Below are 13,401 nucleotides of genomic sequence, written 5' to 3' on the forward strand. Positions count from 1 at the left end.
CGGTTCATCCGTGATAAGAAACAAAACAGTGGTATTGGAATTTCTTACAATGACGAGTGCTTCATCTAAAACTGCAATGAAAATAATATGTCTCCGTCTGTCTTATGTTAACATAGAAATTAGGAAATTCATAAAATAAGGATTAAATGTCCACGGGACTGACATAGTCTATGGCTTACTGGGAAGATTTGGAAGTCAGGAAATGTAAAAGACTGAAAATTAGCAAAACTTGACATTGTGTTTTGATTCCACTTGAATACAAAAGGTTTGCTTTAAAATTGAATTATGTCGTTACTCACGATCCCTCCGATGTGATTGGCGAAAAAAAGTGATCATAAAACACGGTCATTAATAAGCTAGCGAGAAAAATCCCGTTTTCAAAAGAGCATGAGCCGGACTGAAGAGGAAGTTTAAGAAAGTACTAAAGAGTTATCGACCACTGAGAATTTGATTCTTTCTTGAGTGTTAGACGTGATACTGAAACGGTCGAACACAATGAATTTTTTCCTCAAAGCTCTACTGTGCGCTTTTTTGGTGAAGGCCATTGCAAAATCAGCGGTCCCCACAAAAAGTGGTACTGATGCTAGAAAACCACAGTGTAACGTAAACAACTACTTTTATGCCGGACCGAATACTAAGAAGATCGAACAACAACTGGCCGAAATCAGAGAAGAAATCAAGGCGCTCAAAGAAAACCGAACTGGTGGTGGCGGTTCTAGCGGCAAAGGTATTTCTTTGAACATCGTCCCTCTTTTCACTGTTTCGTAGCGCTCTGATCCTAGCGATTCAGTACTTTCTTTTAAGCGCGCTTATCGTCTGCAAACGATTCATCACTTGACTGTGTTTCGGTTCACGGCTTAACAGCAGCTCGGAGGTTTTACGACTTTTAAAAACGGCCTACTCGCTGATGGGCAAGCAAAGTAAGTGCCAATGAGTGCGTACATTCATTTTATATTGGTCTATATTAGTCCCGGTTCAACGAGGGTCGTTTTAAACTTTAGGATGAGTAAGTAAAGCCCACTATTCCATATCCACTGTGGAAAAGAAGAGCCCAAAACCATCAGCAAGAGAATAATAAGCTGTTCATAAATTTGCGTATAAGTATCCAATAAGGTTAAATATAGGACTGTCATATCATCATATCACTAGTACAAGTCTCGTGCGGAAATTCACACGAATCCGATTTTCGCTACAATTTTCCTTTTCCAGTAGTCGTAAGCTTTACACTGGCCATTCTATTTTCAGTTTACAAGAACTGTGCCGAAATTTACCAGTTCGGTATAAAGATCAATGGAGTGTACAAAATCAATCCTGATGGTTTGGGCGAATTTGAAGTGTACTGTGATCAGAAAACTGCTGGTGGAGGTTGGACAGTTTTCCAGAAGAGGCAAGATGGCTCTGTGGATTTTTACCGCCCTTGGGATGACTACAAACGAGGCTTTGGTAATCTGAACGGCGAGGTTTGGCTCGGATTGGACAAGATTCATCGCCTGACTGTAAGCGGCAGTTACAAGCTTCGCGTGGACGTAGAAGATCTTCATGGCAGTACAGCATTTGCACAGTACAGTTCATTTGCTGTCACGAGCGAGAGGGTGAAATATAAACTAAGTTTGGGAAGCTATTCAGGTACGTTATGACACCCCGGTTTGTGATTTCAAGCCTAATAAAACGAACATGAAGCTCAAGACGAGTTTTGGTAAATACCCACCATACAATGTAATTTGAGTTTGAGGCCTTCTCACCTTCGTTCTTCCCTCGCCTTCAGTCCTCTTTGCTAGAAACGCCTCGCTGCTCTACCCGAGCTACATGCTATAATGCAATAAATTCGGCCGAAACTGCTGTATCAGTATGAGAAAACAAGCGTTTTATAACTTCTATAGCTCGTAAAACTATTATCTAGATCATATTGAACAGATGATTACTTTGCTTGGACAGCAAACCGCTTAATCAAACACCTTGCGAGCAACGCATATGAAAAACTAGGACGATATAATTCATGGTGTTGTCGTTGGCTGATCGTTTTTTTAAGGTACGGCTGGAGATTCCCTTGCGTCTCACAGAGGATATCCATTTACCACCAAAGATCGTGATAATGACAGCAACAGTGGTAACTGTGCAGTGAAATATAAAGGCGCCTGGTGGTACAATAATTGCTACAACTCCAACCTGAATGGTTTGTATCTTCACGGCAAGGTCAATGATCAAGGAATGGTGTGGTACCATTGGAAAAAAAGCGACTACTCTGTGAAGAAATCTGAGATGAAGATACGTCTAAGGGATTTTTAAGATTCAATTATGTCGTTTCTTTCGGTAAAACAACCATGTATACGAGGGACGTTAAATAGCGTGTAATCAGGTGTAATGCTGAAAGGGTACTTTGCTTTAAATCGTATTGTAATCGCGCTGAGCTTTTACAGACTATCAGATAGAGTTTGAAAATCTCATTTAGTTAATATTTACGAAGGCTCAGTAAGCTCTACGTTGCACAAGGGTCCATCTAAGTTGAACCGTGAAAGTGGATGACGAAACTTTTTCAGTGAAAACCACTGAGTAAAACAAATAACTACAGGCACTTCTGATCATTTCTTTCACTTTAAACTTGCGGATTGTAATTATCAAACTTATCTGCTAGAATAATATAAAACAGGTTGTAAGGCTACCGCGGAAAGGGATTAATAAAGTTGTTCCTAAGGTGTAGAATTTTGTGTGTGTGTGTCTGTGTGTGGCTAAGTTAAAGCAACATTCAGGTATTTCTTTGACTGTGTAACATGATTTAAAAACTGTAGTTTTAATAGTACCAGGAGCATTAGGAGACTCGTATGCCTCTAGTGTTTCCCGAAATTGGTTCTTACAGATAAAAATCATGACCTTTTAAAACACGTGACATCAATTTTTCGAAAAACCAAAGGCTGAGGGATGACTTGAATGTTTGTACCAATGGTGTGTACAACAAACGCAAATCTTAAATAATACAGAATAGCAGGATATATTTAATCCAACCAATAAAGCAGTAGACAAAACTCGAAAAACAGTTATTTACAGCGTAAGTTGTGCTCCCCGTCTAAAACATCGGTGGATCTGTTTCATAAACTGTAAGTTGTAGTTAACGGAAAGTTTTCCATTTATAAACCATCCTATATTAGCCATTTATGAAAACCCCGGTTGTTCAAGATGGATATTGCTATCAACCGGATAAATACCTATTCAGTGGATAAGTATAGATCGAGAAACCAATTGCACTATCCAGTAGATGGTAATTTATCTAATAAATAGCGCTATCCACCTTTTACTGAAAAACTGGCGCGAAGGAAAAATATAAAAAAAATAACTCTTGGTTTGTTAAGGTGGTTTCTTTAACCTTTTTAACTTTCGGCGTAAAATTTGAGAATACGATTCAAAAATTCCGATTTAGTTTTGACCCTATTTAAGCCACCGAAAACAATGTTCCAAGTGAAAAGAAGTTGTTCACTTGCAATTTCCACAAAAAATTGCCCAGGAATTTTTTAATCACTTTAATTTCTTCATATTATTTCCTCGGAGGCGATCGACGTAATTTGACTCCAGGTCAAATTACAAATGAATTAAACCGATCAGGTGACGAATTACAACTATAAGTAACACGACACTCATTTAACTGCTTTGAGCAACCATGATAACATCGCAAACACGTGACAGACTCATTGATCTCACGCCCTGCACAGTTATCCTTCCCTGGTGCTTTACGCCTGTGTTGGTTATCACGTGGTCACTTGAGTTGAACTGGAATCTGTTATCTTGGTAACCCCCTCATATTTTACACTTGTTTAATGTTTTTTCAATTCCATACCAATGTAGTGGGTTCATTTAGTCTGGTGAAGAAGTAACCATATTTGAAGGGAACAGGACGAGTGCTAGGGAAGAAGTAGTCTCCTATGCAGACCGTGCTTGAAAATCGAAACAAAAACGGCTGCGTATGAGACGAAGAAAGAAGTTTCATGTCTTCGTGTTTGTAACAACAACAATCTCGACCTGAATGAATAGCAATTTACATGAACCAACATAATGTCCGCAAACTTGTCAGACTTGACCATGCAACTGCCTTTAATTGTTTGATGATATGCAGGTCATTTTGTGCTTGATTCGTGAGCAGATTCAATAAGTTTGTCGACCAATAAACATTTCCAAGAGCTATCAAGGGAAGGGGAAGTGATATCTGGGGGGGGGGGGGGAGGGGGTACTCAGTCATGTATTTCCTTTTCCTCCCTAGTCTGCCACGCAGCTCATTTTTTGGGTCGATCCTCGCGCAATACGACGACAGAAAAAAAGAACTGCGTAGCTGCGTAGGAGACTACTTCCTCCCTACCTCTCCACTTGTCCCCTTCAATTATTGTTTCTCTTTGCAGACTAAACCAAACCCATGAATCGAATTCAGGAAAAATTTGAGCAAGTGTGTAATATGAGGAGCCTTAGATCCTGATAATATATTAAAAATTGGCACAGTTTTATCCATTTAAGGTTCCTAGAATTCGTTTAAACCTCTGGTAAAAATTCATCCACATAAATTAAGGGTGGTCCACGGGTGTAGTCCATGGACCGGGTCCACGTGGAGGTCGATGGCCATGAACTAGGTCCACAGAGGTGGTCCATTGACTATTTTCCAATTGCCCATAATACACTCTGTTTGCCCCCCAAATTTTGCATAACTTATTGTCTTAAAATGCTCTTGGGAAAATGCAATACTCCCAGGAGCATTTAAAAACAATGGTTTATGCAGATTTTGGGGGGCAAACAGAGTGTATTATGGGCAATTGGAAAATAGAGAATGGACCAGGGGTACATATTCAAGGTCACCGTCAGCCTCGCTTCCATTCATAACTAAAATGTGGCCTATGAAGGTCTAAATCGCTGGCAAGTTTCCCGGCCTCCCCTTCTGAATTTTCTGGATCCACCCCTGCAGTTTTCTATGACCGTGTAAATTCTGAGCTTGTAACATGGCTTTAGCCTAGGAAACAATAAATGAGAGCTTCCTGGTGGACAATATTTTGTAATTATAACCACTTCGTTTTGTTTTCTTCTATAAAACCTTGGAAAAGATAAAAAAAACTGATTAAAATCATGGAAGATTAGAACGTACCCGTGAAGGAGACCAATCCAGCTAGGAAGGTCTCAGGCCACATTCTAAATGTAGTAGAGACGAGGTTATCAATTCGCACAAAAGCAACAAGATAATGCGTTACTCTGTTACGCCTAAAATTGTAAGTAGTTTAAAATTCAAGATGAGTAATGACTCTGACTTATAAATATTGACATGGCGGCGACTGATGTGGCATATACAAGATCTCTCTATACCAGTCATCAATTTACAATCGCACAAGTTCTCGATTAATTGCGATTAATAAACTGCAGCGGTTCATCTGTGATAAGAAACAGATCAGTGGTATTGGAATTTGGTACAATAACGAGTGTTTGATTCAAAACTGCGATAAAAATAATAGGGCCATTTATACGAGGAAAAATAAGACGCTTCTTACACAAGACGCGTCTTAAATAAGACGCGAACTGTACCATTTATACGAGCATGTCTTATCTAATAAGATGCGTCTTATTTTAGACGAAATGTGCCGTTTATACGGAAAGTTCGCGTCGCGTCTTTTTTTTCCTCGTATAAATGGCCCTAATATGTCTCCGTCTACGTTATGTTAACATAGAAATTAGGAAATTCATAAAATAAGAATTGAATGTCCACGGGACTGACATAGTCTATGGCTCTCTGGGAAGATTTGTAAGTCAGGCGGGAAGTCAGGAAATGTAAAAGACTGAAAAATTAACATGTGTTTTGATTTCACTTGACTACAAAAGGTTTGCTTTACAAATTGAATTATAATCACACCAAACACTGAACACCTGATTTGTCGTTACTCACGATCACTCCGATGTGATTGGCGAAAAAAGGTGATCATAAAACAAGGTCATTAATAAGCTAGCGAGAAAAATCCCGTTTTCAAAAGAGCATGAGCCGGACTGAAGAGGAAGTTTAAGAAAGTACTAAAGAGTTATCAACGGTTGAGAATTTTATTCTTTCTTGAGTGTTAGACGTGATACTGAAAAGGTCGAACACAATGAATTTTTTCCTCAAAGCTCTACTGTGCGCTTTTTTGGTGAAGGCCATTGCAAAATCAGCGGTCCCCACAAAAAGTGGTACTGATGCTAGAAAACCGCAGTGTAACGTAAACAACTACTTTTATGCCGGACCGAATACTAAGAAGATCGAACAACAACTGGCCGAAATCAGAGAAGAAATCAAGGCGCTCAAAGAAAACCGAACTGGTGGTGGCGGTTCTAGCGGCAAAGGTATTTCTTTGAACATCCCTCTTTTCACTGTCTTTTAGCGCTCTGATCCTAGCGATTTAGTACTTTCTTTGAAGCGCGCTTATCGTCTGCAAACGATTGATCAGTTGTGTTTCGGTTCACGGCTTAACAGCAGCCCGGAGGTTTTACGACTTAAACGGCCTACGCGCTTATGGGCAAGCAAAGTAAGTGCCAATGAGTGCGTACATTCATCTTATATTGGTCTATATTAGCCCCGGTTCAACGAGGGTCGTTTTAAACTTTAGGATGAGTAAGTAAATCCCACTATTCCATATCCACTGTGGAAAAGAAGAGCCCAAAACCATCAGCAAGAGAATAATGAGCTGTTCATAAATTTGCGTATAAGTATCCAATAAGGTTAAATATAGGACTGTCATCTCATCATATCACTTGTACAAGTCTCGTGCGGAAATTCACACGAATCCGATTTTCGCTACAATTTTCCTTTTCCAGTAGTCGTAAACGTAACACTGGCCATTCTATTTTCAGTTTACAAGAACTGAGCCGAAATTTACCAGTTCGGTATAAAGATCAATGGAGTGTACAAAATCAATCCTGAAGGTTTGGGCGAATTTGAAGTGTACTGTGATCAGAAAACTGCTGGCGGAGGTTGGACGGTGTTCTAGAAGAGGCAAGATGGCTCTGTGGATTTTTACCGCCCTTGGCATGACTACAAAAGGGGATTCGGGAATCTGAACGGCGAGTTTTGGCTCGGACTGGACAAAATTCATCGTCTGACTGTAAGCGGAAGTTACAAGCTTCGCGTGGACTTGGAAGATCTTCATGGCAGTACAACATTTGCAGATTACAGCTCATTCGCTGTTACAAGTGAAAGGGCGAAATACCAATTGAGTTTGGGAAGCTATTCAGGTACGTTATGACACCCCCTTTTTGTGATTTCAAGCCTAATAAATCGAACATGAAGCTCAAGACGAGTTTTGGTAAAAAAACGCACCATGCAATGTAATCTGAGTTTGAGGCCTTCTCACCTTCGTTCTCCCCGCCCCCCCCCCCCCCCCCCCTTGAGTCTTCTTTACTAGAAAAGCCTCGGTGCCCTACCCGAGCTACACGCTATAATGCAATTAATTTGGCCGAACCTGCTGTATCAGTATGAGAAAACAAGCGTTTTATAACTTCTATAGCTCGTAAAACTAATATCTAGATCATATTGAACAGATGATTTCTTTGCTTGGACAGCAAACCGTTTAATCAAACACCTTGCGAGTGATTCATATGAAAAACTACGACGATATAATTCACGGTGTTTTGTTGTTGTCTGATCGTTTTTTGAAGGTACCGCTGGAGATTCCCTTGCGTATCACAGAGGATATCCATTTACCACCAAAGATCGTGATAATGACAGCAGCGGAAGTACCAACTGTGCCGTAACATGTAAAGGCGGCCTGGTGGTACAATGGTTGCCACTACTCCAACCTGAATGGTTTGTATCTTCACGGCAAGCTCAATGATCAAGGAATGTCGTGGTACCATTGGAAAAAAAACTACTACTCTATGAAGAGATCTGAGATGAAGATACGTCCAAGGAATTTTTAAGATTCAATTATGTCGTTTCTTTCGGTAAAACAACCATGCATACGAGGGACGTTAAATAGCGTGTAATCAGGTGTAATGCTGAAAGGGTACTTTGCTTTAAATCTTATTGTAATCGCGCTAAGCTTTTAAAGACTATCAGATAGAGTTTGAAAATCTTATTTAGTTAACATTTACGAAGGCTCAGTAAGCTCTACGTCGCACAAGGGTCCATCTAAGTTGAACCGTGAAAGTGGATGACGAAACTTTTCAGTGAAAACCACTGAGTAAAACAAATAACTTCAGGCACTTCTGATCATTTCTTTCACTTTAAACTTGTGGATTGTGAGAAAGGTATGCATTGCTTGATATCTATCAGTTCAGAAATGAAATTATCAAACTTATCAGCTAGAATAATATAAAACGGGTTGTAAGGCTACTGCAGAAAGGGAGTAATAAAGTTGTCACTAAGGTGTAGAATTTTGTGTGTGTGTGGCTAAATTAAAGTAGCATTCAGGTATTTCTTTGACTGTGTAACATGATTTAAAAACTGTTGTTTTAATAGTGCGAGGAGCATTAGGAGACTCGTAAGCCTCTAGTGTTTCCCGAAATTGGGTCTTCCAGATAAAAATGACCTTTTAAAACACGTGACATCAATTTTTCGAAAAACCAAAGGCCGAGGGATGACTTGAATGTTTGTACCAATGGTGTGTACAACAAACGCAAATCTTGAATACACAATAGCAGAGTATATTTAATCCAACCAATAAAGCAGTAGATAAAACTCGAAAAACAGTTATTTGCAGCGTAAGTTGTACTCCCACCTAAAACATCGGTGGGTCTTATTCACAAATTGTCGTAGTTAACGGAAACAATGTTCCAAGTGAAAAAAAGTTGTTCACTTGCAATTTTCACAGAAAATTGCTCAGCAATTTTTAAACCACTTTAATTTCTTATTTCTTCGGAGGCGACCGAAGTATTTGACTCCAGGTCAAATAAGAAACGAATAAAACCGATCATGCGATAAATTACAAGCTATAAGTACTCATTTAACTTTTTTAAGCAACCATGATAACTTAACGAGAACACGTGACAGTCGCATGGATCTCACGCCCCGCACAGTTATCCGTCCCTGGTGCTTTACGCCTGTGTTGGTTATCCTGTGGTACCTCAACTGAGGTGTTAAAATTGAGGATGTTACTGTCATCTTAGTACGGTCTATAACGGTAATTGGAAAGCGGGTACGAATGGCGACGATCATCCTGAGGTACAAACAAAACCACGATTAACAAGTTGTCAATTTAATAGCGCATGCGCGGTAATACGCTTAAAGAGCATCCGGGATAACTGAACTGCAAGGCATATAAAAATTAAGACAGATAAAAATTAATTAAAACGGGTACTTGCCATACAGAAAGCCGAAAGAGAGAACGGACAGATCAAATACCAAGAAAGGTAATCATTTTTGAGCACAAGATCTACAGAATAAATGTTTCTGGTGACCTGATAGTACATATATATGCTCATCCCAAAAATGACAAATTATTTGCAGCCAAGTAAGAAAGTTCAGCAAAATAGTGCAGTTGTAACGGTAAGAGGTAAACCAACAAAGGAATGACATTTGAATTAAGGGTAGGAGCGACCATTTACGAAATAGATCCTTGCAATAACGAAAAACAGAAAGAGAGGACGTTACCTAACTAAATAAAAAAGCAAGAAGATTTCGCGTACTCTTGTACGGCATCGCTTCCTTACTTGGGAGAATAAGGTTTTTGATCGTTTAACTTACCCTGTTGGGAGGTCCTTGTCGATTGTAATGCTGCTGCTGCTGTCTAGGGTCACGTGACGAATGTTGATGGCTACCACGAGAGTACTGAGATTGACTCGACCCAGGTCCTCGAGAGTACGCGTTTGATTGTGAGGCAGTTTCCTTGGTAACTGCTCGAGTTGTACTGGGATCTGTTACCTACCATGGTAGCCCCCTAAGTTGAACTGTGGAGCGCGATTTCTGTGAGGCCATAGATCTGTCGTCTTGGATCATGATTACCACGTGACGATACAGGTGTACCCGGATTGGATCTTGGACGATCAGGGTAACCATGCCTGGAATCATTCTGCGGAGGGCATGAGTTCGACCGAAAGGGCGGCACATAGCTGGCGGGAGTGTAGGGACGAAAAAGATCCCCTTTGTGAAAACTGAGAGAGAAGAAACTGGAAGAGAGAAAAACTGTCATGGAAATGTTACGCTTACAAGAGAACAGCGTATATCGCTTCCTTCAGATGCGCTATGAGCATCTTTAATAGGGGTATATGTAATAAGACTACATGCTGTCCAATTTGGAAATAATTGGATGAAAAAAATTTCGAGGACAGCCAAATTTTGTAATTTCTACCCCTTAGTGATAAGACGGGCATCCCCGTCATTTTCATACGATAGTCCCGTGCGAAATATCCGGAGTTCCCCCCGCGAAGCCACATCAGAGGCCGTTAAGTGTAAATTCGCACAAATTAAAAAAGATAATGTGACACTCTGTAACGCTTGAGTGAATAAACTAAAACGAAGTAGTTTACAATTCAACATGAATGCAATAAATTAATATCGACGTATCGGCGACTGAGGTGCGGTGGCTAGTCTCGACTCGCTGTTTACCGGTTATCACTTTACAATCATACAACTGAGTTCTCGTTCAATCACGAATTTTAGACTCAATGCAGTTGTTAAAAGAAACAACAAACAAACGAAAAAAAGCAGTAGCATTGGAATTTCTTACAATATCGGGTGCTGGATTCAAACCTGCGACGAAAATAACATGTCTGTGTCTGTATTATGTTAACAAAGAAATTACGAAATAAGAAAAAAGTTACGAAGGATTGAATGTGCGTGGAACTGATAACAGTTTATGGCACACTGGGAAGTTTTGAACGCCAGAAAAAAATATCAGGTTTTGTAAAAGACTGAACAATTAATAAATCATGTTGTTTTGATTTCACTTGACTACATAAAGTTTGCCTAACAAAACAAATAGAATTATAATAAGATCATCATGAAACAACAACTGCTTTGTCCTTACTCAAGATTGTTCAGTGTGATTGGCGAAAAAAATGTGTTCAAAACACGCTGTCCATAATAAGCCAACGAGAAAAATCCCGTTTTCAAAAGAGCATGAGACTGAAGAGGAAGTTTAAGAAAGCCCTAAATAATTATCAGCCACTATAAGAAATTGATTCTTTCTTCAGTGCTACTGTAGACGTGATACTCGAACGATCGAACACGATGAATGTATTTCTCCAAGCTCTACTGTGCGCTTTTTTGGTGAAGGCCATTGCAAACTCAACGGTCGCCACAAAAAGTGGCACTGATGCTAGAAAACCACAGTGTAATGTAAACAACTACTTTTATGCTGGACCGAATACTAAGAAGATCGAACAACAACTGGCCGAAATCAGAGAAGAAATTAAGGCGCTCAAAGAAAACCGAACTAGTGGAGGCGCTTCTAGCGGCAAAGGTATTTCATTGAACTCCCCCTTTTCAGTATTTTAGGGCTCTGATCCTGGCGTCGCGAGTTTAGTACTTTCATTTAAGCGCGTTTATCGTCTGCAAACGGTTGATATCTTCTCAGTCACTTGTGTTTCGTTCTAGGCTTAACAGCAGCCCAGATTTTTTGCAACATTTAAATGATAAACGATGGGCAAGTGAAGTGAGTGTCAGTGAGTGCGCATTGGTCTGTACTAGCGCCGGTTCAAAGAGGGTCGTTTTATTCTCAGGATGAATAAGTACAGCCCGCTATTTCATATTCACCGTGGGAAAGAAGGGTCCAAAACCGTCAACAAAAAAATAAGTTGTTCACAAATTTGTGCATAAGTTTCTATTAAGGTTGGATGTCAGTAGCCTCGAGTGGAAATTCAAACGAATTAGACTTTCATTTACAATTTCCCTTTTCCAGTAGTCGTGATCATTACACTGGCCGTTCTATTTTCAGTTTACAAGAATTGTGCAGAAGTTTATCAGTTCGGTATAAAGATCAATGGAGTGTACAAAATCAATCCTGATGGTCTGGGCGAATTTGAAGTGTACTGTGATCAGAAAACAGCCGGTGGAGGTTGGACAGTGTTCCAGAAGCGGCAAGATGGTTCTGTGGATTTTTACCGCCCTTGGGGTGACTACAAACGAGGCTTTGGCAATCTGAACGGCGAGTTTTGGCTCGGACTGGACAAGATTAATCGCCTGACAGTAAGCGGCAGTTACAAGCTTCGGGTGGACTTGGAAGACGTGCCAGGCAAAACAGCATTTGCAGAGTACAGCTCATTCGCTGTGACGAGCGAAAGGACGAAATACCAACTGAGTTTGGGCAGTTATTCAGGTACGTCTTTTTATGCCTTTGCAGTATGCGATTTTTCGCCCAAGATATCGAATATGGAGAAAGCACCACATATCAGGCCTTCTACCATTCGCCCGTTTCTCTTCTTTACCCAAAGGAAAAGCCTTAGTGCCCAGGCTACATGCAGCCTCGTCCCCAGATCAGTTCCCGCTATGCGAATAGGGTTTTATATATGCCACGACGGCGACGACAACGAGAACGTCAAAAAGCAATTCGTTAAGATTAGCAAAACAACAATTCTGCACGTGCATCACGCTTTTTTCTACATTTCTTTACCGTCACTGACATTGTTCGACTACGACGGGAAAATGCCTAATTTCACGTTTCTATGGAGGACGTAAACAAGCGATGGCCAAGTTTTCCTTCTCTTTCTGAACTTAAATATGGTTCTATAATAAGAACTCGGTTCAAAAAATAGTTCGTTGCATTGACAAAGTAAATGAGTTAAAGTCATCGCGATAGAGGTTGAAAGAACTCAAATTCACCTTTCGAGCGACGTCTTCGTGGCCGTCGCCGTCGCCGTCGTGGTATCTTAAACCCCCTAATGATCGGAGGAGGCTGGGAAACTAACGTCCAGGCCGACACCCTTAAAGGGGTAAGTCACATCAAAACTCACCGAGGACGACTGGTAACGATAGTGGGCTATATGATGTAAACGCAAATCTACACTGACTATAATTCACGCTGTTGTTGTTGTGGTTTTTGAAGGTACTGCTGGAGATTCCCTTGGATATCACAGAGGATATCCATTTACCACCAAAGATCGTGACAATGACAGCCGCGGAAATGCTAACTGTGCCGTGCAATTTAAAGGCGCCTGGTGGTACAACGATTGCTTCGTCACCAACCTGAATGGTTTGTACCTTCACGGAAAGGTCAGTGCTCAAGGAATGGTGTGGTCCAAGTGGAAAAATACCTTCTCCTCAGTGAAGAGATCTGAGATGAAGATACGTCCAAAGGATTTTTAAGATTCAATTAAGATCGTTTCTGTCAGTAAAAACCACGTAAACAAGGAAAATTAAAAGCGAGTAATCAGGTGTTTCTTGCAAGGGTGATATTTGCTTTAAATTTTGTTATTGCGCTGAACTTTAACCAGACATAAAAAAAAAAAAACAAATAGAGTTTGAAAATCTCATTAAGTGAA

General features: G+C 40.3%; 2 protein-coding genes and 1 pseudogene across 2 annotated transcripts; all 3 read left to right on the forward strand.

The window, feature by feature from the left end:
- Positions 1-351: 351 nt before the first annotated feature.
- LOC140924276 (ryncolin-1-like) lies at positions 352-2,632 on the forward strand. Its single transcript, XM_073374309.1, has 3 exons — positions 352-727; positions 1,246-1,626; positions 2,030-2,632. Exons 1-3 carry the CDS (start codon positions 496-498, stop codon positions 2,284-2,286), a joined length of 870 nt encoding a protein of 289 aa, XP_073230410.1. The 5' UTR covers positions 352-495; the 3' UTR covers positions 2,287-2,632.
- A 3,321-nt stretch (positions 2,633-5,953) lies between these two features.
- On the forward strand, positions 5,954-8,358 carry LOC140924274 (ryncolin-1-like; annotated as a pseudogene).
- A 2,739-nt stretch (positions 8,359-11,097) lies between these two features.
- Positions 11,098-13,389, forward strand: LOC140924186 (ryncolin-1-like). Its single transcript, XM_073374219.1, has 3 exons — positions 11,098-11,384; positions 11,859-12,239; positions 12,966-13,389. Exons 1-3 carry the CDS (start codon positions 11,153-11,155, stop codon positions 13,223-13,225), a joined length of 873 nt encoding a protein of 290 aa, XP_073230320.1. The 5' UTR covers positions 11,098-11,152; the 3' UTR covers positions 13,226-13,389.
- Positions 13,390-13,401: the final 12 nt, after the last annotated feature.

The sequence above is a fragment of the Porites lutea genome, chromosome 14 (assembly GCF_958299795.1).
Source record: "Porites lutea chromosome 14, jaPorLute2.1, whole genome shotgun sequence".
Taxonomy (NCBI): domain Eukaryota; kingdom Metazoa; phylum Cnidaria; class Anthozoa; order Scleractinia; family Poritidae; genus Porites; species Porites lutea.